The sequence below is a fragment of the Penicillium cinerascens genome (genome assembly GCF_028974065.1).
Source record: "Penicillium cinerascens strain IBT 15544 chromosome Unknown scaffold_4_segment0_segment1, whole genome shotgun sequence".
NCBI lineage: Eukaryota > Fungi > Ascomycota > Eurotiomycetes > Eurotiales > Aspergillaceae > Penicillium > Penicillium cinerascens.
The window spans coordinates 3,081,678-3,108,038 of NW_026695298.1; the positions used below are offsets into that span (position 1 = coordinate 3,081,678).

The following is a 26,361-nucleotide window of genomic DNA, read 5'->3' on the forward strand; positions in this document are numbered from 1 at the left end:
CATGCCGTCACGAACAGTGACTAGTGCCTACTGCACAAATCATCCCGGCGAAAAAAGACCTTGCAGCGGCCCAAGTGGGGTCTTTGTCATCTGTGCCCGCCCACTTTTTTGCGTCATTCCATCTTACCGTGCCAGGACTTTTCTCTCCCCTTTTCTGTTTCATCTCTTCGGCTTCATTCATTGTTGGGGGACCCCCACCGTTGAGAAATCCCGGTATCGAATTGATCAAGACCACGCCCCTTGAATTTACTCGTTGCCGACCCTCCAGCCATCCGCGACCCTCTCCTCCTCGGCCCCGTCGAATCCCACCTGCGGTTTTCGAAGCACGCGGAGCTGTTGTACTTAAACTGGACCGCTATCGCACTAGGTAGATGATCACAAGCCCAAATAGTCAGGATGCACCCGTCTAACGTTGATCGAGCAGTTCACCCGCCCACCCCGCTCAACCACGCGGCGGTCCTGCGAAGCAACGGGTTTCGTTGGTACCTTCCATATCCTCCGACCAAGATGGGCTCCTCAACATACCATCGCAACATGTCGCCAACCGGGGGACGTCATCAGGTGGCTGGACCGCGTGCGTCAACCGGCATGGTGCAGCTCGGCTCCTCCTACGACCCTTATGACGCACCAAGAGGTCGCCATGACTATGACGACTATTACTACCCATCCGATGTCGGATACTCGACCACTCATAGACACCAACCTCATCGAACATCACGGATTGAAGCCCAGCCGGTATCCTACCAAAAGTTCCGTGATCCCGGCCAGCCGACCAAGAAGCGGACGGAGTATACACTCCAGCCTCAGCCCCAGTCAAGACACAGGAGCCACACGGCGTCTGCGAGCGATCTGTATGATCCCCCCACGCGACTCTCTGTGCCTTCTTCATCATCAGGCCATCTTCGTCCGGTGGTCAGCTCCGGTCGCGCTCGCTCCCCGAGTCCTCTTCCTTCCAGTTCCAATCAGTATCTGGCCCCCCACTCTTCACATTCACATCACGGCCACCGGCGAGTATATAGCACGGACTATGCAAGCGATACTGGTCGTCTGGACCCGCGTGATAGCATCAAGCATTGGTCTCCCCAGCACGCACATCGCGGCCATGCCTCGAGCGGGCGTCGTCGACACCCGGCCTATGATGGATGGAAGAAGGGTGATGATATCGATTCTGACGATGCCTATTCCTACACCACACCACGCGAGCAGTTTGACAGAGATTACCCTGTCAAGCCGCGCCACCCTACAGCAAGATCCTCGGGTGATCGGCCTGTCAGCATGAATGTGATGGATGAACATCCCCAATTTTTGCGCAAAGAACGAGCTGAACGGCCTCATGGGCCTCCGCCAACATCTTGGGGGTTTGACAAGATTGACCGTGAGGGTCGGCGCTCATCCCGAACCACCGACGGTCATCGAGATACGTCCCGGACGAGGGATACCTCTAGAACAAGACGTAACGACCGTGCTTTGGTTGCCCTGCCGCACGAGTCCGACGACGGCTACGATTCATATAGTGACGGTCGCCGTCGGCGTTCTCACCGCAAACATCATCACGGGAGTGATCGACAAAGCGACGATCGATCCCCACGGCCGCACAATGGCACTGGTGAGCAGATGTTAGCAGCGGGGCTTGGAACCGCAGCCTTGGGCGCTGGCTACTCTGACATGTCAGAGTATGATCACCGTACTTCGAGACCTCGTCATGGACGTCACCATGATCTTGACCGAGACTACGATTCGGCGCAGCCTGCATCTCGAGAACGCCATGAAACTTCGCCTGGTGCCGAGAAGAAGCAGCTTTACCTAGAACCGGGCACCAATCATCCTCGTCGTCGGTCACGAAGACGATCGCGAGGGCGAGACAGTGGTTCGGATGCCTATTCTGATGACGAGGATCTTCGCAAATACCGGCGTGAGCCTTCTGCGGTGCCCCATCGCAGCAGGCACAGCAGCACAGACACCAGCAGCGCCGATGATCGCTCTGTAAGGCGTCATCGCGACCGCTCGCATCACCGGTCGTCACGCTCGCAGCGGGCTCTAGAGAACGGCCACTCGAGTGGGTCGCGTCAATCTCCCATTGATAGCAAGGCCATCACGGTTGACCCGCCTGCCACCAAAGAGCCCGAGCCCGCGCCAAAGAGTATCCTCAAACCTCCACGTCAGAAGTTCCCCGAAGAGCCGAACCCAGTACGGGAAGGAGTGGCTCCGCTCAAGGACGCGCACAAGCAGGGTATTCCAACAGGAGCACGGTGGACCAAGATTGACCGCAGACTTGTCAACCCAGAAGCATTGGAGGCAGGAAACGAGCGGTTCGAGGAACGGTCGGAATATGTCATTGTGCTAAGGGTATTGTCCAAAGAGGAGATTCAAGCATATGCTGTGAAGACGCAGGAGATTCGAGGTAAGCTTCATCAACACCCAAGAGCATGCCCCAGACCACAGACCCTTACAATTACCCCAGATGCTCGCCACAAGGAGTACGCCGACGACAAGCGCCGGCACATGGAGGAGAACCAGCGCCATGGCCGCCGCGGCACAGAGTCTTCAAGCGATGATGAGGATGAAGGTGAAGAGCAATTGAAACTGGAAGCACCACCCGTTGCCGAATCGGAGTCATCACGTCTGCCCATCCGCCCTCGCGAGTCGACCAACTCGCCAGAAGAGAGACCAAAGATGACACCTACGGCTGCGCCGGCCCACCCGTAGTAGCATCTCAACGCGCATCTTCACTCGCATTGGACCTGAGCGTGGAATTGAAACGAAAATCCAACTGCATCACACTCCAAAGGGTTGCCCGAAAACCTTTACCTGTCCCAAGCCTATCCCGCGCGGTTAAAACCGCCGGCGTTAACCCTGCATCTCATTATTAAATTTACGCTTACACGCGGTCGTTGTATGATACAGCAGTCAGCTTAGCCTTGATATTGCGTTCAACATACTTCCCGGGTGTCTGTTAAGGATCCTCGGCCAATGCATTATCATTATCATTCACAACCATGAGACTTCTTACACTAGTTTTCGAAAACACTTATACCTCCACTCTTGCGACTTCTTCCGGGGAAATTATTCCGATGTGCGCTAATCTGCTTTAGGCTACCGCTTTGTAGTTCTGGCAGAATGCTATCTGTAATGACTGTCACACTCAGATGAGACAGTGTTATAATACCGTAACAGCCCAATGGATCTATATAGAATCCATTGCCAGTTTCTGGCGCCCTGGCATGATCACTGACTTGCTTTTCCCCTTCCCGCCTGCCAAACCTCGCTGCCCGATGGAAACAGGAAGTACCTATCGATGATAGTTAGCATGTTCGCCATGCTGAGGACCTTAGATCTCCAGCCTTCTGAAGTATTTGCCGTAAATATGGGTCAGATCAAATGAAGTGTTGAAACATGTTTTAGTTTGGAGATCACTCGTGTCAACTCCGGCCCGAAGCATCATTGGCTTGGGTGCAGCCCTGTAAGGACGGGTTTTAGGATGGCAGTTCACGTTCCTGACTTGAGACATGCGGCATATATCCTACCGTGCTGTCAATCCGTGCTTTGCCGTTTATCAAGAGACTATCCACACAAATAGGGTAACGCTGTTGCGAATTCGCCGAAGACCCTATCCAACAATTGATGCTACCAATCATTGACCGTAATGGATGGTGCAGATCTTTCAACGTGGAGATGCCGCTTATACTCCTCAAGACTTGAAGCTCGGCTCCGAAAAGAACGTGCTCGGTTTGCATATTGATGGATAAATGAAAAGTTCCGGTAACGCCATCGCCGTAGGGCATGCGGTAGTGTGAATGGTATCAATTGGGCTCGAATTGATCGCGAGGAGAGAAGTGGAAAAAGAAGCTCGCACCCGGTGCTATGGGTCTCTGGTCAAACTGATGAGGATAAGACAAATTGATTCCTAGCTCGCTCTAGAGCGTATTATGATCTCTACCCGTCTCACTCCGGGGACTCTATCCATTCTCGGAGTTCCCTTCTGCAAGATACCTGGAGGCGATGAGACGTGCACGGTTTGATGTATACAATGAAGCTGCGTTATTGTGCCAATGATTAGCCTGACTGACGGGGCTGTCGTTAATCACTAAAATATCGACAGTGTCTCCCTCCTCGGCGCCGGCGACGGTTCCTCGGAACCGACCGTAATCAGATGACTCCCTCTCGGAGCCCTTCCTGTTAGGGTCAACTCCACCAATAAACGACAAATAATGTTTGTCTTGGATAACCGGGAACCCGCAACTTTTGTTGGATTGTGAACAAAGGCCTCCGGATTGTCGCCTGGTCCGCGAATCCAAACGACAGCAGAAGAGAGCAGGGAAAGCTCATTGAGGAATGATTGTAACGATTTTACTTTAAATATCCGATGATTTGGATCACTATTTCTGCGCTTTTTGTTCAGGTACGAACTCTCCAGCTCGTATGATGAGTGCGCGACTTGTGCGTTGAGGTGGCAAGCTACTCAAGGCCCAGTTTACGGGTAGTTGGCCTCGCCGGTTTCGGGCCGAAGACCCGCTTGAAGTCACCGCTCTGCTTCGCCATACAATCGCAATAAATATGGTCTTCATTTAGAAACCGGTTGCCTATTATTCAGGTCTGCACACCTTACTTTATTTAGTCAATAACACTGCCGGGCACAATAATATAATTTTATTCCCGGTGGTTGTTGCTCCTGCGTGGTTTTCGCGCGTTTTAGAGTTTGGGCTACCTGCATTTCCCCAAAACGGAAGCCAGGTCTTGTTTCGGTGGCAATTTTCCTATAGTGACATCAGGGCCGGTCGAGGTTCTATATAATGAAAGCACAGATAAATACATGAGATAATGTGCCTTGGTACTCTTCAGACGTACCTACCCCTATAGACTCACTATGGCCTCGTACCATCCGCCGCTGTCTCTTGTTATTTTAGGGACGATCTTCATCGGGCTAGGGCTAATCACCTCCCTAGTGATTCTTTTTGATATCATATATCGACGAGGTTGGAGATCAATGATGGGTATTATGTAAGCTTGATTTACCTCCTTACTTGTCGCGCAGTGGAGCTGATTTTTGTGATTGAATGCCAGGATTGCGGTTTATGTCCTAAATGCCCTGTATCTAGCTCCCATCACTCTGTGGACATACTTCAAATACGGTCGGCCTCCATTACCAGAGCCGAAGCATCCAGAACCAAGCAGCCAGTCTGTATCCCCTATCCAATGCTAACCCAGATCACAAATGTACTGATGCATTGCCACAGGAATAATAATGGTCATTCCGGAGAGAGTCAAGATAATTCTAAGCCCAGCACTGAAGAATCACAAAACGGAGGGGGCCATTGTCATGCACACATGTCCCAGCGACCCATGTTTGCTACAGTAACGGTCGCCGTCTGCCATTGTGGCGCCGGCTGTTTGCTCGGGGATATCGTTGGGGAATGGCTCGTGTATGGGACAGATGCAAAGATCAATGGGCACCATCTATGGGTGTCCTATTTGGTCGGTATGTTATATTTCTTTGAAGCTCTTCTGTGCATCACTAAAGATTTTACACAGATTATGGGTTTGCGCTCTTGTTTGGAATCTTCTTCCAGTACTTCTCAATAGCTCCGATGTCTGGGCAATACGGCCCCGTAACCGTCTGGCGCGCTTTGAAAGCAGACTTTTTGTCTTTAACCTCCTTTCAAGTCGGTCTCTACGGATGGATGGCCATATACCAGATAGCCATCTGGAATTTCGACCTGCGAACAAACAACGTGGTTTATTGGTGGATGATGCAGGTAAGATCTCGAACTTCTTATGAGAGCGAAGACTAATTCCTCGTCTCAGGTGGGCATGTTCTTGGGCCACTGGACCGCAGCCCCGATGAACTGGCTTCTCATAAAGTATAATGTCAAGGAGCCTTGTGCGTAATAGTTGCGGTCTTATGTTCTCGCCAGTAATTGAGATGATACTTGCGGGCAAAGGACACCTCTGTGGTGTCAATGCCAGGCAATGGAACATATTGGCAGGTGATTCAGATATATGTTATGAATGGAAAGGATGACAGGGACCCGTTAGACTTGATCGTATTAAACGGACTATTCAATGATTTGGTGAACCAATGTGACAAACTTCGGTTAGAATGAACATTATTGATAATGCTTTAGAAGTTCTTCCAGCAAATTAAAATTCCTTATAAGGTAATGTGTCAGGACCACGCCCGGGAAACGCTAGCCAGCAAAGGCAAGATTATCACCTATATACCACATATGAATCGTAACATAATGAGGGGTTTTCCATTTGTTTTGGTCTTCACTTGCTTGAGTTCACGTGGCGCAAATATTTGTTGTATGATTCATATCGCACTTTACTTCTTCAAATAGTTAATGTGTCTGCCTTTACCTGTCCAAAACCTCTATCTTCGAGCCTGCATGGCGAAAATGACCTTTGTCACTCTCTTCTGCACCGACTACGTTGATACACCATTCAAGGAAGGCATTACAGCCTTAATCAACATCCCTTTCATCATAGCTCAGGGATCTTCAATTGGATTTTAATTGGTGAAAAAGGACGACAAATAATCCAATTTCACTCCCGCATCTGCACATATCTGTGCAATTGACTCGTTGTGACTATGTTTTGGAACTTGTCCTAGAAGAAGACAGTTATCTGATCGATGTAGAGCCCGGGCTGTTCTGGGAGATGGTGAACAGGGGCTTCTATTATAAGCGGTCACTTTGTTTGTTTCCAGCCTATTTATATTTGGAGGGTATAGCTGTATTCAGCTTCCTCGTCTATCCGAGATACAGTAAGGGACTGGTTCTCTATTGTATCACAGATAAGATAGAGTTTCGTAGCAAAGAGCCTTGAGGCTATGTTTTTAGATTTTTGTGTTAAGAAGTACTTTTCATTGAGCTAAAAATTGCTAAAGTGGCTTCGTATAGAGAACTTACTGCTAAAGACTTGGAGAGGCCGTTGGCATATAGGGATTACATGTAAAATACATCCCATAAGGTCTTAAAGACGTATTGTAAATGACGAGTACGCTTTGAGAAGGCGGTCCAACAAGCGGGTCATATTGGGAATATCCAATCAGAACTGATTCAGAGAAATCATTTTCCTAGAAAGAAGTCGCAAGGGTGTGGAGGTATAACTGATTTCGAAAACTACTGTACGGTGACCAGCATCAACATTAATAATGTAAGCAGCGTCATTCACAGCCTTACTTGAACTTCGACATAAAAAGTGCTGTGCATAGCCCGGTCAGCTTCAGCTCCCGTACAACCGTCAGCAAAACTCAGCCGTCGTAAGCGTAACAGACTCTTCCTACTCCCTCCTCTACTGGAGCCTTGCAACTTTGCAAGGCCCCCCGCGGGAAACCAAAAATATCGCAAATGACATGCATGACTCGGAGATTATCCCTCCCGCCCGGACACCCGTCCCAGTAGATGCCAGGTCAAGGCGAGAAACGAAAACCAACCCCCAATGCACGAGAAAGGGGGAAATGCTACGTCCAACAAAAGCAAAAAGCAAAACTGGGGGCTGTAAAGAGCATCAGACATCAGGCCGCAGGATCTAGATGCGCCACAGACGTTTTGAGCAAACGTCCTCGAGCCTGAGTCTCAGTCGGGGAGGTGGTGGCGTCTCCCCTTCGAGTCTCGAGATTGTTGGGATCAATAGGTGATTAAAGATCACAATTCAGATTCGATTCAAGGTTTGTGGAGAGCGGCGGTGTGACCGGAGAATTACATTACATTGTTATCCATCCGATTTCGATTGATAGACATAGACGTGATAGATGGTACACGTGGATCCGGAATCTATCCCGAATGCAACACTACCTTATACATCGGATTCGGTTAACAGGATGACTGGTCATCACTGATGATCTGAGCTATCTGGATTACACCCGTGACATAGGGTTTCCGTATGGGGTTGTCTAAAAGCTAGATACGGGGCATGGGGAGACGATTGGGTCAACGGTTTTCTTGGCGTTCAGTCCCTTCCGATCGCCAAATGTGTAGACCGTGATATCGTGTTTAAATGTAGAGCAGGGCTACAGGCTCAATATGCGGGATAGATGATCTTGTTCCATTCAAGAAGGTGCTGGGAGCTGATCTCAAGAGGTGGAAGACGAAACAGGGCAGAATCAGGTATCCCGTTGTAGATTGTTTGCTTATGACGTGTTTGGTAGAGAGTCCGTTGCGGCATTTTGTCAATCCTCGCGGTTGGAGGGTAAGTAGATCCGAAATGTTCTAGTAAAGTTGAGTATGCCTGGAGGTGGTGATTGGTGATCGACTCACGCTTTACGAGTCATGTCGATGAGAGCAATGCCTCGTCTTGTACATAGCAGGGCCCGCACCTCCATCGCTTGACTGTGTGCAACCCTCATTTTGATAACCGCTAAGCGGGGAACGGGAAAGAAAACAGAGGCGTGCATTGGGTGTGTGGCGTTAAACTCCGAGGTTTGTTCCCGTAACACTGAGCGCGGGAACGGAACCACGCGAATCGGGGATGTTCTACTTTTACATAAATCATGTTGAGCTCGGAGGGGATTCGGTGTTGTTTTCATTTGGAGATGCATCTGCGAACTATACTTCATTTGTTGGGTGTTTTATCCACCAGTTGGTTCGGGAGCACGCGACGGTCCCTTCCGGCCTTGGAGCCTGAACGGTATTCCTTACTCGCGGTTGTATAGCAACTCGGGAACCGCGACTGCCCTGTGCTTCTCAAATCCGGTTGTTTGCCCGACCCAATCTATCGATGATCGACGCAAGCACATGGTTTGGTTCGCCACCCCCTGCGTCCGCCTTTTTGACATCTGAGCGTCTCCTGGTGTATCATCGTAGTTCGGAGAAGGGAAGATGGGCAATCTATTTTGACTTTCAGGCGTTGAGCCACCAAGCACCAAGGACTGATACCCTGTGTGTGCCAACGCCTTTGCGAATACACTGCAACGTGTAAAGGGGCGCTTGCACATACTGTAAGAACAAGTCCAACGGATTTCCTCGGTGGGAACGTTCGAGGACGGGGCGGTCCAATCTCCATGGGCATCGTGCAGCGATCAGCCCCGAGTTTCCTATTCCCAGCTAAGGCTGAACTGTCCTGCGGTCAAGATTCTGAAACATGGCCCGGCCACGCAACTGCGGTGCTGCAGGTCTAACGCTTTCCGATAGATCACAATTTCCCACGATGACCATGCTGTACATGCACCAAGTATCGGTGTGCAACTCACGACAGTGCGGTCAGTAGTTTCCATAGTCTTCGGCACTTCTCTATAGACGCGTGTCTAGGAACAGGCGCTTACACTAAAAGCAATCGGGACTCCATCGTGCACCAGACTCGCAGCCGGATGGTGGGGCCGAACCAGAATATGATTCGGTTCATTTTCTGTCTTCAAGCTTGATGAAACTTGTACTTGGACTTGAAAACTTGGTGGAGGGGGCCAAATCTTGTATTACGTGTCCACGGGCAGATCCGACCGATACAGAAGGAGTCCAGTTATCAAGCCAACCAATACTCGGAGAAACTCTCTTTGGGGGGACTCCCGGAGCACTGTATCTGGACGATCCGGAGTGCGGAGAGTGCCATGCCAGTTTTCTCCGATGGGGGGTTGTTGACTTTGCAGGGATCACGGCCCCCTCCTCAACCACCCACTGAACCTGGAGTCTTAGCCCATGCTTTCACTTCAAGACATTTCTACAAACTTAAAAATCTCACGACCGTTGGCGCCTGCCCCTCCACCCCCCCCCCGGAGCAGATCCTCCGGGATGGACGATAATTCCGTGCGTTTCAGCCAGGGTACGACAACTTTATTTCGGGGGCATGTCAGGGCTGTAGGAAACCCCGAGTATGCCAAGCGATGCGGGTACGCGACCCCGAGTTACAAAGACATCAGCCAAGCCACGTCCCAGCGATGCTACGCCCATGGAACCGGTGGCCCCGGAATCATTCTCCCCACCCCTACGGTAGATGGCATCTTAGCAGACAGGAATTATATCCGGAAAGGTAAACACGCACGTTCACTTTAAGACCCAGCACTATACTATACCCGTGACGCACAACCCGCAGGCTTACGACGTGGCTCTAACTATATGGCGTGTCAAGCGATGCACGATCCCAATGGCAGGTCGACATATCGGCGGGGCCGAGCATTGCATGATGCCAGAGCAGGAGCAGTAACTCGACAATCCTTGCCGACTGCCGACCACCGGGCCCTTATATCTCCCGACGGGCTCGAGCCTTTTGATCCGCTAGTCCTGCGTCACAAAAGCGGTGCATTTACTTGAGACCCATAGGAAATAAAAATATCAATGGACGAACTCAAAAGTCCCCCGAGCCGCATGTGAGGTCAAGATGACTCTGATTCTTGCGATCCGCACGCAGTAAGGGCGGCCCCCGGCTCCAACGTGGCCCGTGTTGCCGCACCGGGAACAGGTCGTGCATTTGGTGGATCAAAGAAAAAGACATCGGAAATCAGAAAGCAGAAATTCGACGAAAAATACGACGAAATAATAAACCAAAACAACAGATCAAACACGGAGTCACCGCTCCTCTCAGTAATCGACTGCGAGGTGCTTACTTTCTCCGACGGAACCCCATCTGGATGATCATCGACTGGTGGCGTCGCCGGTCCGTTCTTAGATCGAATCTCGGGTGCTCGTACGGTGATTGAGGTGGATGAGTCCTGCAGGTCAGCACCGATTCCGGGACTAGAACCGTCATTCCTGGAGCTCTACTCCGGACACCGTAAGCCGTGGAAGAAACCGATTGAGACATGCTCGAGAGACATGGTCGAGAGGGTCGTTAGCCAACGGTGGTGCCGCACAGGCCACACTCTCGCGCTTGACGTATCCCGTCGATCGAGACGGGGCTAGTGCGGTTTTAAGTCTAGTGTGAGTAGCAACGAGTCATTTTCCGCCATTTTTGTCCATGTCTGGAACATATGTTCTGAGTTTCAAATTTACTTTTTTATTTTTTTGATTTTACTTTTATTTTGAAATGGATAGGGGGGTGGGGAGTGGGGTCCGTTCCGCCTAAGACCTCAAATGCAAGCCAAGCTCCGGACTCTCGCGTGCTGCCTTGGACCTAGTCGATCTGGGGCGGTAGTGGCACTTGGCTGCGCAATCATAAGACTTGATCTCGAGCGGTTGATCCGCCCAGGGGTGTGCCCCTAAGATTGCGGGAAGATTACTTCTTGCTCCTTCTTTCGTCCTTGGTTCGTCGGTGCTCTCTCTCACCCCGGTCCGGTATTAAGCCACGATTTACATTGCAACCGTGAAACCATTCTGGAACGGTACGACGTCTTGTCGCAGCACATGTGCTGTCAGCGGCAAAGGACATCGCTTCCTTGCATGGAGGTCCTATTTGTGGCAATATTCACGGAACACGATTGGTTCGAACGCTGCGGCCCGGGTACTTTCCTGCTAGAGGAGTTTGGGGGGGTGGGAGATCAAGTGCGGTGGGTTCGAGTGCCCGCTATCACAATGTACCTCCGGCCTAAACGATCGCTAAGAATACAAGTAGCTACTGTAGAGTTTGGTGTGGAAGTCTAGAATGGGTCCTAAGGGGGGCCGCTTGCGACAATCAGAAGCAACAAGAGACGTTGGAGAAAACCGGGGCGGGTACGGGTACGGCTTAAGCGATGGACTAGCTAGCACCCTGCATCGATCACAGGTGCCATTGGACTCCGTGTTGGGAAATGGTACACCGTTTTCGTTCCGGCCCCCACGAGCTGCAGTCACACACCGAGAAAGCCACAAAACAAAAAATAATGAAAAATAATAATAATAAATGGGGCTGGCCATGCTCCGACGGACTTAGCCCCAACCTTCAGCTGAGTTCCTGAACCAAGCGTCGAGTCCCCGCGCGGCATTACTGGCTCCCCCATTCGGCCGTAAATGGCTGCGATTACGATGGCCCGAAGCTAGCCTTATTCTGGAAGCTCTCGAAACAAGGTAAAGCGCGTCCCTCCGTCTTGACGGGAACGTGGCCGGGTCCGTGGCCCTGTTGTCTTTGCCGCGATCATCGCGATTCTTTGCCTTTTCTCAGGTTTCCAAGGTTGGATTGAGCCTCAGAGAGTGAATGGGTCGTTCCTGGGGCGGTGATGACGGGTTGGGGACCGGGGGTGGCGATCGAGGATGCCCAACGTGCCCCAGTACCTGGGAGGGCACGTTCCGGGTACATTGTATACCTGGGTAGCTGTAGCTGTGAAGCAGCTCCACCCGGAGCTATTATTGTTGTAGAAGTCCCGGCCAACTCACATGCCCAGGTGAGTCTGGACCCGAAGGATTCGAAAGTGTCGACAGATTTCGCGCGCGGCCTTTGTCGAACGGCCTTTGTCGAACGGCCTTTAGACGAGAGGTGCAAAGGCCGACCGAGATGCAGGGCTAGAGCCGTTCAGGTCTAGGGGCGAACCCGGGTGGAGGTCAGCATCGGGGGCAGAGTATGGGGCGAACTGTATCTCTCCATTGGCCGTGCGAGCTGCGGGCTGGAAAGCGCAGAAAGTTGAATGGCCAGACGATGCAGAGTTCGGGAAGCAACAGCACCGTACGATGGTACTGTACTGGTTCATCCGGGGATCAGCGCCTTTGAGGCTGGGCTAGGGTTACACGGCTGCATCCTGCCACTAACGAACACTGGTCTCGCGAGAGAGTGTGATGGGCGCCGTTAGGCTGTTTCGAGTTTATTTCAATGGGGCCGCCGAGGGATGGAGTCGTGAATCTGGATCTCATTGGGGCCGGTGGAGAATGGGGGAAGTTGGGCCGTGGACCGAGGCTGACATCTGCCCAGTCAGATCCGTGTAACCAGCGTGCTCCTTGTCCACACGAGCATCCTGTTGCTTGCCCCCGCCGATCCCCTTCGATATACTCCTTGGAAATCGCTCAGCCAAACCCGTACTCCGTACCTGAAACTGGTCTCTGCACGATCCGATGTCCTCATTCTAGTTCTGTAGTCCGAGGTCCACCGGGGGCTCTAATCTGCCACTATCTCTTCCCCCCTCCTTCTAGTCCGGATGCCGCGGATAGTCTCACGTTTGGTGCTCGATCTTGGGCCCAACGTCAGGGACATATACGTATTTTATCACCTTCTTGTTTGGGTCTCTCAATTGCTACCTTAAATATCGAGTGCTGACGGAAGTTTGCTCTAGAACAATTGCCAAATTTAAGTGCAGAGTGTGTGTGTGTCCTGCGAGGTAAAGTTTTTTTTTTTTTTTTTTTTTTTTTCTTTTTCTCTTGCTATCGGCGCTTGACTCTTTGGAGTATGGACTGTCCACGAGAAACTCAAGACCAAACCTTGGAATCTCGAGAGGGCCCCTCGGGTCACTCTTTGCCTGCGTTGTAATGCTAATCACCAATCACGGTTAGGCCACCGCTGCGTCTTTGTTTTCCCACCCGCGATGGACGTATCAGGATCACTCCACCTAGTCCGAACCGTTCTTAGTCCAAGGCAGAAATATAAAAAATAAAAAGAGAGAAAGGAGACCCGCCATCCCAGGCCGTTGAAGCTACCAAACTAGTATAGATCAGCTACATAGACACAAAGGCGATCGAGGTATCGTTCTTCGTCCCGGAGTCTCCACTCGGAGCTGTGCAGTTCACCGGTGCTTTAGTAACTGTGGTCTCTCGCTCTCTCTCTCTTCCACGCACCTGCTCCTCTGCATGCTGCACATCATTCACTCTCGCCCCCCTCCCCCCTCTTAAGGCGTTTAGATCTGCCTCTCGGCTAGGCCGTGCTGATGATGACACTCGTTAATTTCAATACCTCCACCTGAGGCTCGGATGTTTACCAAGCTCCCTCGAGTCGTGTAGTAATCTCCCCTGCCTGCATCCATCCTGGTCGTTATTACACCACTTTCCCGCTAGTGAGCCCATCCTGATACTCTCGCTCTGCTGGGAAAACCCGAATCTTTGTGCCCTGTGATGGTCGCCTATCCCCCATCTGGATTTTTCCCTTTTTTTTTTTTTCTTCTAATTTGAAATCCATTTTTTTTTCTTATTTTTCTCATTTATTTTTCTACCACCTCGTCGATTTAGAACCGCTGACTCCCGGACACCATGGGTCTCACGGGTGCAGCTAAATAAACGACCCTGGACCCTCCACCTCACGTTCTCATCGTGCCTCGAACCCCAGTCTAGCCGTGTGTCGCGCAGGAGCCTCAGGCCGACGGGATCGCCCTTGACTCCACGCGCTTCTTGCTGAGCGCGCCAAACATCCTAGTTCTTCCCTGTCTCCAGGAAAGATTCCATCCCAGTCTGTGAGAACACCGGCATGGTTCACACTGACTTCGGTCCTCCTTCGGTATCAAAATACAAGGAAGAGCCCGTTGACGATTCCGTGAGTACTCGATTCTTTTTCTTCTACAGTTTGGTTTGCATTCCTCGATATCATATTCCGACCTCTGTATTTCTTTTTTCTCCATATCGAAGCTCCTTGTGGGCGGATATCCACCGTGTGGGGGACGGCCCGTTGTGATCCACGGAGCACTCGGTCACCATTGGGAATCGCATTCATCTTTGCGCTTTGTCCCGAGAATGCGATCTCGACATAGAAAGGCCCAGCGTCAATTCCGGATTGACCCTCCAAATCGCCGTGAACCGTTGGGTGTGACCGCAATACCGGAACACACCTGGCGCAAAGCTATAACCCCCAAATTTGGACCACATCTGCACTTCGGACGCAGCATCTGATCCTCAGATTATGGCACCGAATCTCCAGGGCTAATGAGAGCCCGAGTCCGTGTAGCGACTTCGATGGGCAATGGGCAATGGGCAAACACGAGTGCTTTGTCCTTTCGGAAGAAAAGAACCACTCGCAAAGCTGTGACAGCCCCAGCGCTACACAGATCCGTGGTTTTCTTTGGCCCTAGACGGCATATCCTGGTTGATACCCTGGCCCATTCGTGACGCATCTGAGCTCATCCCTGTTCGAGGCGTCCGTGACAACAATCAATCCCCTCCATGAGGAGCCGCTCTGGCTTTTGGAGAATCCAAATCTCCTTATGGCGTCACTGGAAGATATGGCTGTGTTTTCAAGATCCTTCATATTTGCCTCCCCTCTCACGTTCTTAGGCTGTTGTACCACCCTCTGGGCTGGAACACCTTTTGCCGCCTTGACCTTTCCCTTCGGTAAACTGATATGTGTCTCTATCACAGCATCGTCACAGCAGATCAGGACGACCAAGTCCTCAGCTTTCTCAATATCACCATTCACATCAAGGCCAAACTCTGAAGCAAGGCCGCGCTTCGCCGATCCAATCTTCCTCCGGCTCTACTACATATCCGCCGGGAAATAATATACTCCATTCTCAAAGCGCCTACGGACCACCGTCACAAGAACCGCCCTACTATTCAAACCAACCTTCTTCATATACCCCTGCATCTGCATCCGCGCACTATCCCTCAAGCGGTAAGTTGAATTTTTTGTTTCCATAGTGATATGTGCATCGTACTTCATACACCATGGTTGCAACGTTACCCGGTGTGAATGCATGGACTGTTTCTACGGGACACCACTGATACAAGAGACAGGACCACCAGACCACATGGCTGCCACTGCCCAAATGCAGCGGCCTTACCCCCCGATCTATCATACTCCTCAATCCAACTCTCCGGCATCCGTAGCCTCGCAGCCTCATGATCAGCATGCTCGCAACATCTACACGCAGTCACCACAGATGCCGCCCCAGATGTACGGCTACGCGCCATATTCGCCTATGAATCACATTCAACCTCCATATGGGCACCCTTCACCGCAGTCGCATACTCTCACCTCGCAGTCCATGATGATGCCTCCTCAGACGACAACGGCGCAAATGTCGCCACATCAACCCACGCATACCCCTAACACGGCTTTGTCCAGCAGCCCCGCCATGAAAATGGACCCGAACCCTCAAACAGCATCGCAACGACCGATGCTCAACCCTCCGCTCCCAAGTCCCAACAACACCGGGATGTCTGCTGTCGGCATGCACCAGAACTCGCCTATGGGAGCAAGCTCCAGCGCAGCACCAGGCCCTATTCCCGCCACCACCCCGCTCGTCGTACGACAAGACGGCAACGGTGTGCAATGGATCGCCTTCGAGTACTCGCGAGATCGAGTCAAGATGGAATATACGATCCGTTGCGACGTCGAGTCCGTAAATGTGGACACGCTCGGCCAGGAATTCAAAACCGAGAACTGCGTATACCCGCGCGCCTGCTGCAGCAAAGACCAGTACCGCGGAAACCGCCTAGTCTACGAGACCGAATGCAACGCCGTTGGCTGGGCCCTAGCCGAACTAAACCCTGCTTTACGTGGAAAGAGAGGTCTCATCCAGCGCGCCGTCGATAGCTGGCGCAACAGCAACCAGGATCCTCGACTCCGCAGCCGCAGGGTTCGTCGACAGGCTAAATTGAGTCGACGCCAGTCTGTTCCTGCTTCTACTCCTCACATGGCGCCCGCCACACCTGTTGGTCCTTGTCTGCCCAGCACGGCGATGCCGGCCCCCACTCCTCGTCCCAATATCGGGCCCCTGTCTATGGGGCCGCCTCAGCTGCATCATCATCATGCTCAGCCGGATGGCAGTCCAAAGATGGAAGTTGGTGTTAGCGGTATGTTTGATCACCACATATGATGCGTTCCGTCGATGTTTCTTTTCTGCGACATGCGCGGTGGGAATGACCCAGTGGCTCCTGTACAATTTTACCCCGGATGTCAATGTCTATGTCTGATGGACAGGAAATTGTCTCATATGTTATGCTTACTTTGGAGGTGTATATATACATGTCGGAGTTACTTGATGTGTTGAAGGCTGAGGCATGCACTGGTGTACCTCTATGGTCCAGGCTCAGTCTGCTTTTCTTTTTTCTCTTCTTTTTTCTATTCTTTTTTGTCTTTTTTTTTGGTCGATATTTCATACCCTGTGCGAATTTTGTTTTATCATTGATGCCGCCGCGCGCATGTTCGTGCCTTTCTTCATTGGGAACTCTGGGGCCCTCTCCCGACACTTTTTGCACGTACAGCGTAGGCTAATTTTCTCTTTGCTCTGTGTTCCTTCTATAGGCTCCGAATACCCTGGGATTCAGCGTCCCCTAAACACAGGCCGTTTACCCGGCCCTATCCACCCCGACATTCATCAGGCACAAGTCTTCCATGACACCGCCGTACCACCGCGCGCCGAACCCAGTGGGCCATCCATGCCACCACTGATGCGCGACAGCGGACTCAGCGCACTAGGTCGACACCCGACGATCGCGACATCCAGCCGGATGGACACAACAGGCTTCGTCGTCGACGACGAGCAGAGCCCAAGTAACGAAGACCTCTTCGGCCAACTGCCAGAGGGTAAAAAGCGCACCTTTATCCTGGTAGAAGACCCGCACCGCGGATCTCGTGTGCGCGTCAAGGTCATGCTAGACAAAGTCAAGATGGAAGAAATCCCCGACTCGTATCGCAAGTCCAACGCCGTGTACCCGCGCACCTACTTTCCGGTACAGATGAAAGACGCACCAGGCCGCATTCTCACCGGCCGGCGATTCTTCGGCGACGACACCGAGCAAACAGACGACCCGGTCGATGCAACCGTCGGGCGCACGACCGTCCCCACACCCTCTCTCGACGGCGAGCGAGACATCGACGTCCCCAAACTCTCGCGCCGGCGCCACCGCAACGAAGTCCTCATGAACGACCTGGGATACCGCCTAAGCTGGAGCCAGAGTCGGGTATTTGCAGGACGGACCCTATTTTTGCAACGGTCGTGTAAGTCCAACCTTCCATTTCTGTTCCTGGATGTACGTTCTCGGCAGTCATGTCTTGTTTGATTGTTCGCGGGTGGGCCCGCACGTGCCGGGGAAGGGCTGAGACGTGTCTCACCTATCCGAGGTCGAAGGTTTGGAATAAGCTAACTGGGGCTTTAGTGGATGCCTACCGGAATAAAATGCGCAGTAGCATGCTGGCTGCCGGCCAGGAGCCGTCGGAGATTCCGGACCATTTCGACACTCGTCGTGGGAAGCGGCGGTTCCTGGAGCGCGGGAGTCGACGTCTGGAGTCGGGGGCTCCGTCTGCTGCTCAGCGGAGTGCGGAAGAAGTGGACGGTTAACGTTCACGATTTCTATTTCTACTTCTTATTTTTTTTTTCTTATTTTCCGTCATTCCCTGTATGATTCCGTCTCTGTGCTTTTCTGATGTGTCAGCGTTGAAGGGATCTCTGTGGAATCAACACCAAAAACAAGGGAGCGACTGGAATGATTTGCACGGCGCAGGGATGGGGGGTTTACGGGTCTACGATATTATTTATGGTTTTACGGGTCATGAATAACGACGTGATGATTGTGAACTACATAGTGTTCTCCTCGCCTGTAGTTGTACTCGGGAACAGTAAGATCCAAGGGTCGCATTCGGCCAAAAATAGACGCGACCCACAGTCTCGGAGCCTCTCCACACTGAACCCTTGGGCCCTGCATTCAGCGATCATGTTCGCTCCCCCAAAATGGTGTTCAGAATATTGTTCACTCGGTAGTTTATTAATGACCGAATGATACAGATAATAAAGCAACGCAATAAACTCAGCAGCCTTTAAAAAATAAATAAAGGCGGTACGAGAAATCGAAAAGTAACTCTGACATCCGTTGTCCGGGCCACGCTTGTGTTGACAGACGATCGCAGCCTTAAAACCTTCCCGCCCATTCTACGGCTGGCCCTGAACCCGTACCTTTTAGTAAGAATCCTACCTCATTCCTTCTTTGTCACGCAGGGAAAACTCTCTCAAGCCGGTCTCGTCCCTAATTTTACCTGACACAACTGCGCCTCAGCTTCTTGTTTCGGCCCACCTCCCCTCATCTCGGGAACCGTGGATCGCCTGCGATGCTGTAGTTCTTTTTCTTTCCTCGACCTTTTCTCTCCCTGTCCTCCTGCGAATTCTCCTGGCTAGGACCGGGCTCTAGTCTGCTCTCCCGGGCAGCGATCACCGTCCCTGCATACCTCTAGTTCAGCTGGAAAATCCAGCACCATCGCAAATGAGTGACCAGGACTACCCAGTACCACCACCCCATCGCTACGTCGATTCGGCGCGACACAATTCCACCATCACCCCCGACGTCGATAATCTTGGCCCCTCCTCTGTCGGCGGTGGGATCAGTGGCATCGCCCTTGGAGTAGCGAACAGTCACGACCGCCTAAGCGGCATCGAGGCAGTCCACAACATGGACCGTGATGGCTTCGCCGGGCCCTCTGAGCGCGGCTTCCACACCAGCGGCTCGGATAACCCCTACGTGCCACCTGCTGGCTACGGCAGCGCGGAATCTCTACGACCGGAACAGTCGTATGGCTCTAATATGGCTTTAGGTGCCGCGGCTGCCTCGCCTGGCTTGCAGACTCCCGGTCGGTCTTCGGCGCATCTTAGCGACGGTTCCAACAGACGCAGTATGTTGGATAACCAGCACCCCGGTCCATATGTGGGTGGGATCGTGAGAGATGACCCTTATCAACGACACTCTCAGTACGGTGCTGGGGACATGCAGGCCGAAATTAACCCAGATGAGATCGCCGATGATGGCGAGGATGAGTTCGGGCCTAGGGCGGCACCTGTCGCGACTGGTGGTGCGGGTGGTGCTGCTGCCGGTGGGGTGCTTGGTGGGTTGTTTGGAAATAACAGGAATGCCGGTCCTTCCTACGGGCCTGTTCCTGGCGGTGGCTTGGAAGCTGGGGTCGGGGAGAAGAAGCCACCTAGAACTGGGATGTCGGCGCGGAAGAAGCGAGGGTTGCTCGTTGGGATCATTCTTGGTCTCATCATCCTTGGTGCCATTGTTGGTGGTGCGGTTGGAGGAACGATTGGGAACAAGGGCAGCAAGGATGGGCCCTCGTCTGGTAATGATCAGTCGGCGGATGAGGATACAAAAGAGAATGGGGATCTCAATAAAGACTCGGCTGAAATTAAGGCGCTCATGAACAACAAGGACTTGCACAAGGTCTTCCCTGGCATGGATTACACGCCTTGGGGTGTACAGTACCCATTGTGTCTGAAGTACCCGCCTTCGCAAAACAATGTCACTCGTGACTTGGCTGTGCTCTCGCAGTTGACCAACACTGTTCGACTCTACGGCACAGATTGCAACCAGACCGAGATGACCCTGCACGCGATTGACAGGTTGGGACTGACCGACATGAAGGTTTGGCTGGGTGTGTGGATCGATACCAACCAGACCACGACCACGCGCCAGCTCAACCAGCTCAACCACATTCTCGACGATACCAAGGACCCTTCTATCTTCAAGGGCATTATTGTGGGCAACGAAGCTCTGTATCGTGCAGGCCCCGACATCGCGACTGCCGAAAAGAACGTCATCAGCTACATCAACGATGTCCGCGACTCACTCAAGAAGCGCAGCCTCGACATGCTAGTCTCCACGTCCGACCTCGGAGATAACTGGAACGCCCAGCTCGTCAAGGCAGTTGACGTCGTCATGTCCAACGTCCACCCCTTCTTCGCCGGCGTCAACGTGGACGTAGCAGCATCCTGGACCTGGAATTTCTGGCAAAACCACGATGTCGTCCTGACCGCAGGCACCGGCAAGAAACAGATCATCTCCGAGGTTGGATGGCCCAGCGGCGGTGGCAAAGACTGTGGTGCTAGTCCAACTTGCGACTCCGATACCCCAGGATCAGTGGCAAGCATCGACAACATGAACACATTCATGTCCGACTGGGTCTGCCAAGCTCTGGAGAACGGCACTGACTACTTCTGGTATGTTCCCCCTTCAATTCATCCCAACTCGGCCCTTTCCTAACACAACACAGGTTCGAAGCCTTTGATGAGCCATGGAAAATCCAATTCAACACCCCCGGCAAGGACTGGGAAGACAAGTGGGGACTAATGGATCAAGCACGCAAGATCAAACCCGGTCTCCAAATCCCATCCTGCAACGGCAAAACCGTCTCATAATGCCCCTACCCTATAGGATCATGATCATGAAAACCCTGCATGCATATACGCCATTATTCCGCCTTCCTGGTGTTCTACTTTAATGACCTTCCTTTTACTTCGACATCCTCCCTATCCGATCTCCCCCCTGATCTTGCGTTGCCTCATTTCGGTGACTTTCACTACGACCCGCTTTTTATTTTTGCCCAAGGCGTTTTTATTCATGGAACCCTATTATGAGACATTTCGGGATGGAATTCTGCATAGGATATCGACGGTTTTGTTTTGCGCTGCGTTGCGTTGGTTCGGTTTAGCATTCAATGTAAATAGATATTAATTTTGATTTCTTTTCCGAGGTTCCTGCTGTGCTCGGTGTTTTGTTTTGAGTGTAGAAGAGTATCTATGTAGAACGATGCTCCTTAGGTGGAGAAGGTGCTCCATAGGCACTGAGTGACACTTCATCACCGATCCATCTGGGCAGGTGAGTGTGATCATATTCTGCGCTCCGGTTTCTAATCGGAAACCAAGTGAAATGCCCCTTATATTCAAGTACCGTGTCTCAGGCTATATAGTTCAATCCAAATGCCCAAACTCCTCCCCATGCAAAATGCAGCAATATCCCGCGCAAATAGCAGCATTAATTCACTCATCCTCCTCATCAACACGAAAGTATAACCTCATTTTCCAAAAAGCATGCTCGTTTATCGAAAACGGCACTAAAGCCCGCGAATCCACCCTCGAGATATAGTTCTGTATCACGTCCGAATCCGCCAATTCCAATGGTCCCCCGAAAACAAGACACGGATTCGAAGGCAGGACCAGCTCAAGGTGCTTCTTCTCAGCACCAGGGCAGAATAGCAATGTATTTTGAGTAATGCGCTCGAAGGCGACTGGGTTCTGAACGATGGTTATACCAAGGGACTCGAGGAGTAAACAGTCGAGGGTGTTGAAGACGGGATCTTGTGCGTAGATCGGGAATGAGAGGGGGATGTTATTATCCGGGCCTGGTGATGTTATCTTTTGAAAAATAGTGAAGCGAGAGAAGAGCACGAACGGGATAGTTGCTTCGCGATACAGTCTAGTGCTGCGAGCTGATACATCGAGACCGTCCGACGATCGACCCATCCGTCGCGCAGGAACCCGCTCGGGCTACCGAGTCCGATGCAGACAATCGCGTCGATGGGCCCTCGGACCGCTTCGTCCCGCGAAGCCATCCGCTCCCTCTCCCTCATCTGCTCAGCAAGGTGTCTCGTGAGCGTCTTCCATGTATCGGAATCGACCCACCGCTCCCGATGAGCCGCGTACTGCATTTGTAGCTCGTCGAGCGTGAGTCGCGCTGGTGCCTCGGCTGGTGCTAGCACTGGTTCTTGAGCTTGTGTGTCTTTCTCTTTGTCTGCGTTGTCACTCTGCGGGTTCGGTCCGCGAGCTGTGCGCATTGCGCGGCGCACGTTGTTGCCGCTGGTGACATGGGTCCAGCCGTCGTCGTCGGTTACTTGGAGGCGTTTTTGTGCCGGGACTGAGGCGCGCTTTCGGCGCGATGTGTGTGGCATTTCAATGTCCCTCCGGGCCTCCGGGTGTTTGTCAATTGATATATGATTGAGTTGGAGTTTATCGTGAGCTGCGATCTTTTTTTTGGGCCCCGCGGCCCCGCTGATTGTCGGGATTAGTAAGCTGTTCTATGGTTCCGATCAAAGGTAGGGAGGTTCGATCTAAGCAGGATGTCATTAGCTTAGGATGTGTAATAGTGTTCTCACTCATTTGCTATCAGCAAGATGATCTCACAGATAGGTAGAGTTTGTTTTTTGCAAAATTGCACCAGAAGATGTTGATATTCGCCGAGTCCTTCTATCAATCCCTGTCTTAAGAACTATGTATAGTTTTTATGGTCTTGGTTTTCTTGTTTTGACAAATTCACGAGCTAGCATTGTAACCCAAATTGATCGGCGTCCATCTGGGCAAAAATTAGTGGAGTAGAGGTTCGGTTGGAGAAGCTTTGACTTGAGTCGCAAGGTGGAGCCATCCCGCACCGTCACATCTATACAGCCCCAGCTCACGGAGTGCCATCCGACAACATGACAGTAACACCACGGGTGTTCCCACCGGAAGACCGTTTCTTAGATGTAGACACCTGCATCTATCACACCTCCCAGCACTCTAAGCGCTGAGCAGCACAGGACAACCCCTCAGATCCAGACCTAGCGTTGCCCCTCGGCGCTTCCAGCTGCAGGCGCTCCGCCAATCACCGTGCCCAGACGGCCCTAAAGTGACTGCACTTGCAGTAAGCCGTGATGATCCCCGACATCCCTGCTCCACAGAATGGCACTCGGCCAGTCATCAGCTGTTCAGCCTGCACCTCCGGTCACATCAGGACTCTGCATCCTGACTCGTCCGCGCCCACGATGCGTGCACTGCACCGGGCGCCCCTCAAAAAGAGCTCGACCAGCCCTCGAGAATCATCCGTGGCTTGGTTTGGTCGAGTGCTCTGTCTGGTTTCACTATCATCTTCTCTCCCGCGAACACCAAGTTCGCTTGAATAGTGCCATTCGAGATCGACGTTGACCGTTGCTCGGCGAAAATAAGGGACCGGTTCCTTTAATAATTTCTTCACTTTCGTCCAAGCCTCGCCTTCGTTGCCTACATAAATTCACATTCACCATGGCCATGCAAGCATCGATAACCCACTGGACCACCCTCGTGGTCCTGGTCTGTGCCAGCCTCATCCATGCCCACTCGGTCATCACATACCCCGGGTACCGAGGAAACAATCTGCACACCAACGGCACAGTCGCAGAAACAAACGGTCTGGGAGTAGCCTATGATCCCAAAAATGGCTCATACATCTTCCCCTATGGCATGGAATGGATCTACCCATGTAAGCGATACGCCGTCCAGATCCTTGAAGCTCACTAACCACTCCAAAGGCGGAGGCATGCCCACCTCCACGAACCGCACGAAATGGCCTATCCGCGGCGGCGCTCTCGCTGTTCAACCGGGCTGGTTCCCGGGCCACGCGACCGCCCTCATCTATGTGAACCTCGGTTTCGGCGAGACTCCAGAGAACATGAGCCACCCCGTCGTCCCCCCGTTCCTGATCACTGGCCCGTCCAACAACCCCTACCCCGGTACCTTCTGTCTTCCTCAGGTGCCCTTGCCGGCTAACATCAGCGTCAATGTTGGTGACAAGGCAACTATCCAGGTTGTGGAGACGGCTAAACACGGTGCGGGCTTGTATAACGTATGTTTTCGATCTTGGTATATTTATACGTTTACTGATTATGATGGATAGTGTGTCGACATCATCTTCGCCGAGGTCGACGACCCCGAAATCGAAGAAGTCACCCGTGACAACTGCTTCAACTCGAGCGACATTTCCTTCCAGTACATGTACACCACGGCCCCGATCGGGTCTGGTGCTGCGATGCTGAAACCGCCGCAGAACACGCTGCTTGCTCTTGCGCCGATTCTGATTGCCGTTGCCTTTGGCGCGTTGATGTAAATATTTTCATTTGGCTTTTGACTTGCATTTGTGTGCGTCGCGTTGGATTTGAAACATACCCTTTGTTATTTATGGTCGACTTGTTTAATGAAGACCTCTTCAAAAAATGTTTGAATTTGTGATATTGCATTCCTTGGCTCTAATAAGATCGGCTATTTCTGACCTCGGAAGCTTTCGACTGTCTTTGTAAGGACTTACCACTTGACGATTGTGGTGTTGAACATACATACACTTTCTCTATCGATGACCACGCGGATAACCTACTGTGTAATCCCATAGACTTCGTTGCAAGCTGATGTCCGCAGAGAGTATTCTTTTTGATCGGCCTTTTGAGGGAAGAGGATGAGACTTTGGGGTTTGTAAATGGTGACTGGGTCTGAGAATATGTACTTGTGAGAACTATGTACCTATGGAAAAGGGCACTATCATATCTCATCATCGTCTATGCATCAAGGCTCTTGGTCAATTCAATTATCGTCTGCGCAACCTCATTCGGAGCCTCCTGAGGAACCCAGTGACCGACTCCGTCAAGAAGTCGAAGTATCCGGAAATCAGAGCATACCGCGCCACCGGTCATCTTGTCTAGCGCACCGGGCTGCTGATAGATCCCCCAGTCCAGCTTTCCAGACACAAAGGCACAGGGAGGCTCGATCTTCTTCCCCGCAAAGATATCATAATCCTTGGAGAAGCGACCACCCGGCGCAGTAAACACACGATACCAGTTCAACCCACCTTGAAATCCGGTGCGAGCATACTCGGACGTGTAAACTGCAAGTTCATTCTCGGGCAGCCATGAATGCGACGACGTTCCCTTTGTCGGCTCATCGGCCATGTCTCTTTCTACGGTTCGTGGCATCGTTGCATCCAAGGGCATGATATAATATCCAGGCATATGGACAAGTTCCTCGGCAGTCCAGCCTGACAGTGGACGCGGTTTGTTACCGGGCCAGGAACCACTCTTCAGATGAAAGTACCCGCGCAAGAAGCGATGCAGATCCTCAGGTGAGAGACACGACATATCAGGACCAGCCTGAGGAGTCGAATAGTACCACTTATAGTGCTTGCGACCAGCATTCGCCAAAGCATCATGAATACCCGAAGCAGCAGCAGAACCCTCGGCACCACCACCTCCACCCCGCGCTGCAGCTGCAGATGCAGGTGCAGCCTGTTCCTCAACACTGCCTTCATTCGCGGTGTTGAAAGGCAGACTAGGACTCCCATTGAAAGGATGGCTCATCAGAACAATACTTTCAAAGAAATCCGGTCGGATCAGGGCGCAAGTCGCAGCCGTCATGGCACCGCAGTCGTGACCCACTACACACCGAACAGACCGATAGCCCAACGCATGCACCAAAACCACCACATCGCGCACCAGGTTGGTCATTGAGAAACTGTGCAGATCGACGTCCTCATACGGTCGTGTATCCCAGCCGACCGTGCGGCCGAATCCGCGCTGGTCGGGGGCTACGGCGTAGAAGCCAGCGGCGGCGAGCTGGGGCAGGACTCGACGCCATGAATAGGCGATTTCGGGGAAACCATGTAACAGAATCACCAAGGGACGATCACGATTGGGAGTGGCGCCGGCCTCGAGAATGTGAAAGGTCAGTTCGGGGGTTGAAACGAGGCGACTCGAGACGCCCTTGGGGAGGGGCAGCTGGGGTGAGGCATCCAGGGACATTTCCGTAAAAGCAAGACCTTGTAATGATGTATTTAATATTGAGTATCAAGTATTTATTAACAATTGGTAATGGATGAGCTGGCTATAAAGTTCTGATTCGGGCCAAATATCAGCCTGTTTTTGAGGAGACCGTGCCTGACCCAACAGGCAGTCATGACGCAAGTGCTCACCTCCCCCGAAATCCTTCAGCGTTTCCACTGGATGTAACCTGTTGGAAAAAAACCCTTGGGATCCAGGTATCTTCCATCCCTACAATCAACCCTGGCTCACTCGTTCCTGGCCCTCTCGTCGTCGCGTTCTTTCTCTTCCCACTTTGCGAACTTTCTCTTCCAT

At 52.1% G+C, this 26,361-nt stretch overlaps 7 protein-coding genes across 7 annotated transcripts; 5 read left to right on the forward strand and 2 right to left on the reverse strand.

The window, feature by feature from the left end:
- Positions 1-396: 396 nt before the first annotated feature.
- N7498_010282 (uncharacterized protein) lies at positions 397-2,706 on the forward strand (the record flags this gene model as incomplete). The annotated part of the gene is made up of 2 exons (XM_058457338.1): positions 397-2,401; positions 2,462-2,706. The coding sequence occupies 2 exons, from the start codon at positions 397-399 to the stop codon at positions 2,704-2,706; spliced, it is 2,250 nt and encodes a 749-aa protein (XP_058304237.1).
- Positions 2,707-5,325: 2,619 nt separating this feature from the next.
- On the forward strand, positions 5,326-5,886 carry N7498_010283 (DUF4396 domain-containing protein; the record flags this gene model as incomplete). The annotated part of the gene is made up of 3 exons (XM_058457339.1): positions 5,326-5,476; positions 5,530-5,753; positions 5,803-5,886. 3 exons carry the CDS (start codon positions 5,326-5,328, stop codon positions 5,884-5,886), a joined length of 459 nt encoding a protein of 152 aa, XP_058304238.1.
- A 9,070-nt stretch (positions 5,887-14,956) lies between these two features.
- On the forward strand, positions 14,957-18,055 carry N7498_010284 (uncharacterized protein; the record flags this gene model as incomplete). Its single annotated transcript, XM_058457340.1, has 5 exons — positions 14,957-14,980; positions 15,111-15,363; positions 15,486-16,547; positions 16,999-17,694; positions 17,853-18,055. 5 exons carry the CDS (start codon positions 14,957-14,959, stop codon positions 18,032-18,034), a joined length of 2,217 nt encoding a protein of 738 aa, XP_058304239.1. The 3' UTR covers positions 18,035-18,055.
- An 895-nt stretch (positions 18,056-18,950) lies between these two features.
- Positions 18,951-20,875, forward strand: bgt3 (uncharacterized protein; the record flags this gene model as incomplete). Its single annotated transcript, XM_058457341.1, has 2 exons — positions 18,951-20,677; positions 20,731-20,875. 2 exons carry the CDS (start codon positions 18,951-18,953, stop codon positions 20,873-20,875), a joined length of 1,872 nt encoding a protein of 623 aa, XP_058304240.1.
- Positions 20,876-21,496: 621 nt separating this feature from the next.
- On the reverse strand, positions 21,497-22,404 carry N7498_010286 (SRR1 family protein; the record flags this gene model as incomplete). Its single annotated transcript, XM_058457342.1, has 2 exons — positions 21,497-21,858; positions 21,909-22,404. 2 exons carry the CDS (start codon positions 22,402-22,404, stop codon positions 21,497-21,499), a joined length of 858 nt encoding a protein of 285 aa, XP_058304241.1.
- Positions 22,405-23,509: 1,105 nt separating this feature from the next.
- N7498_010287 (copper acquisition factor BIM1-like domain-containing protein) lies at positions 23,510-24,350 on the forward strand (the record flags this gene model as incomplete). The annotated part of the gene is made up of 3 exons (XM_058457343.1): positions 23,510-23,726; positions 23,776-24,089; positions 24,141-24,350. The coding sequence occupies 3 exons, from the start codon at positions 23,510-23,512 to the stop codon at positions 24,348-24,350; spliced, it is 741 nt and encodes a 246-aa protein (XP_058304242.1).
- Positions 24,351-24,792: 442 nt separating this feature from the next.
- On the reverse strand, positions 24,793-26,028 carry N7498_010288 (alpha/beta fold hydrolase; the record flags this gene model as incomplete). Its single annotated transcript, XM_058457344.1, has 1 exon — positions 24,793-26,028. One exon carries the CDS (start codon positions 26,026-26,028, stop codon positions 24,793-24,795), a length of 1,236 nt encoding a protein of 411 aa, XP_058304243.1.
- Positions 26,029-26,361: the final 333 nt, after the last annotated feature.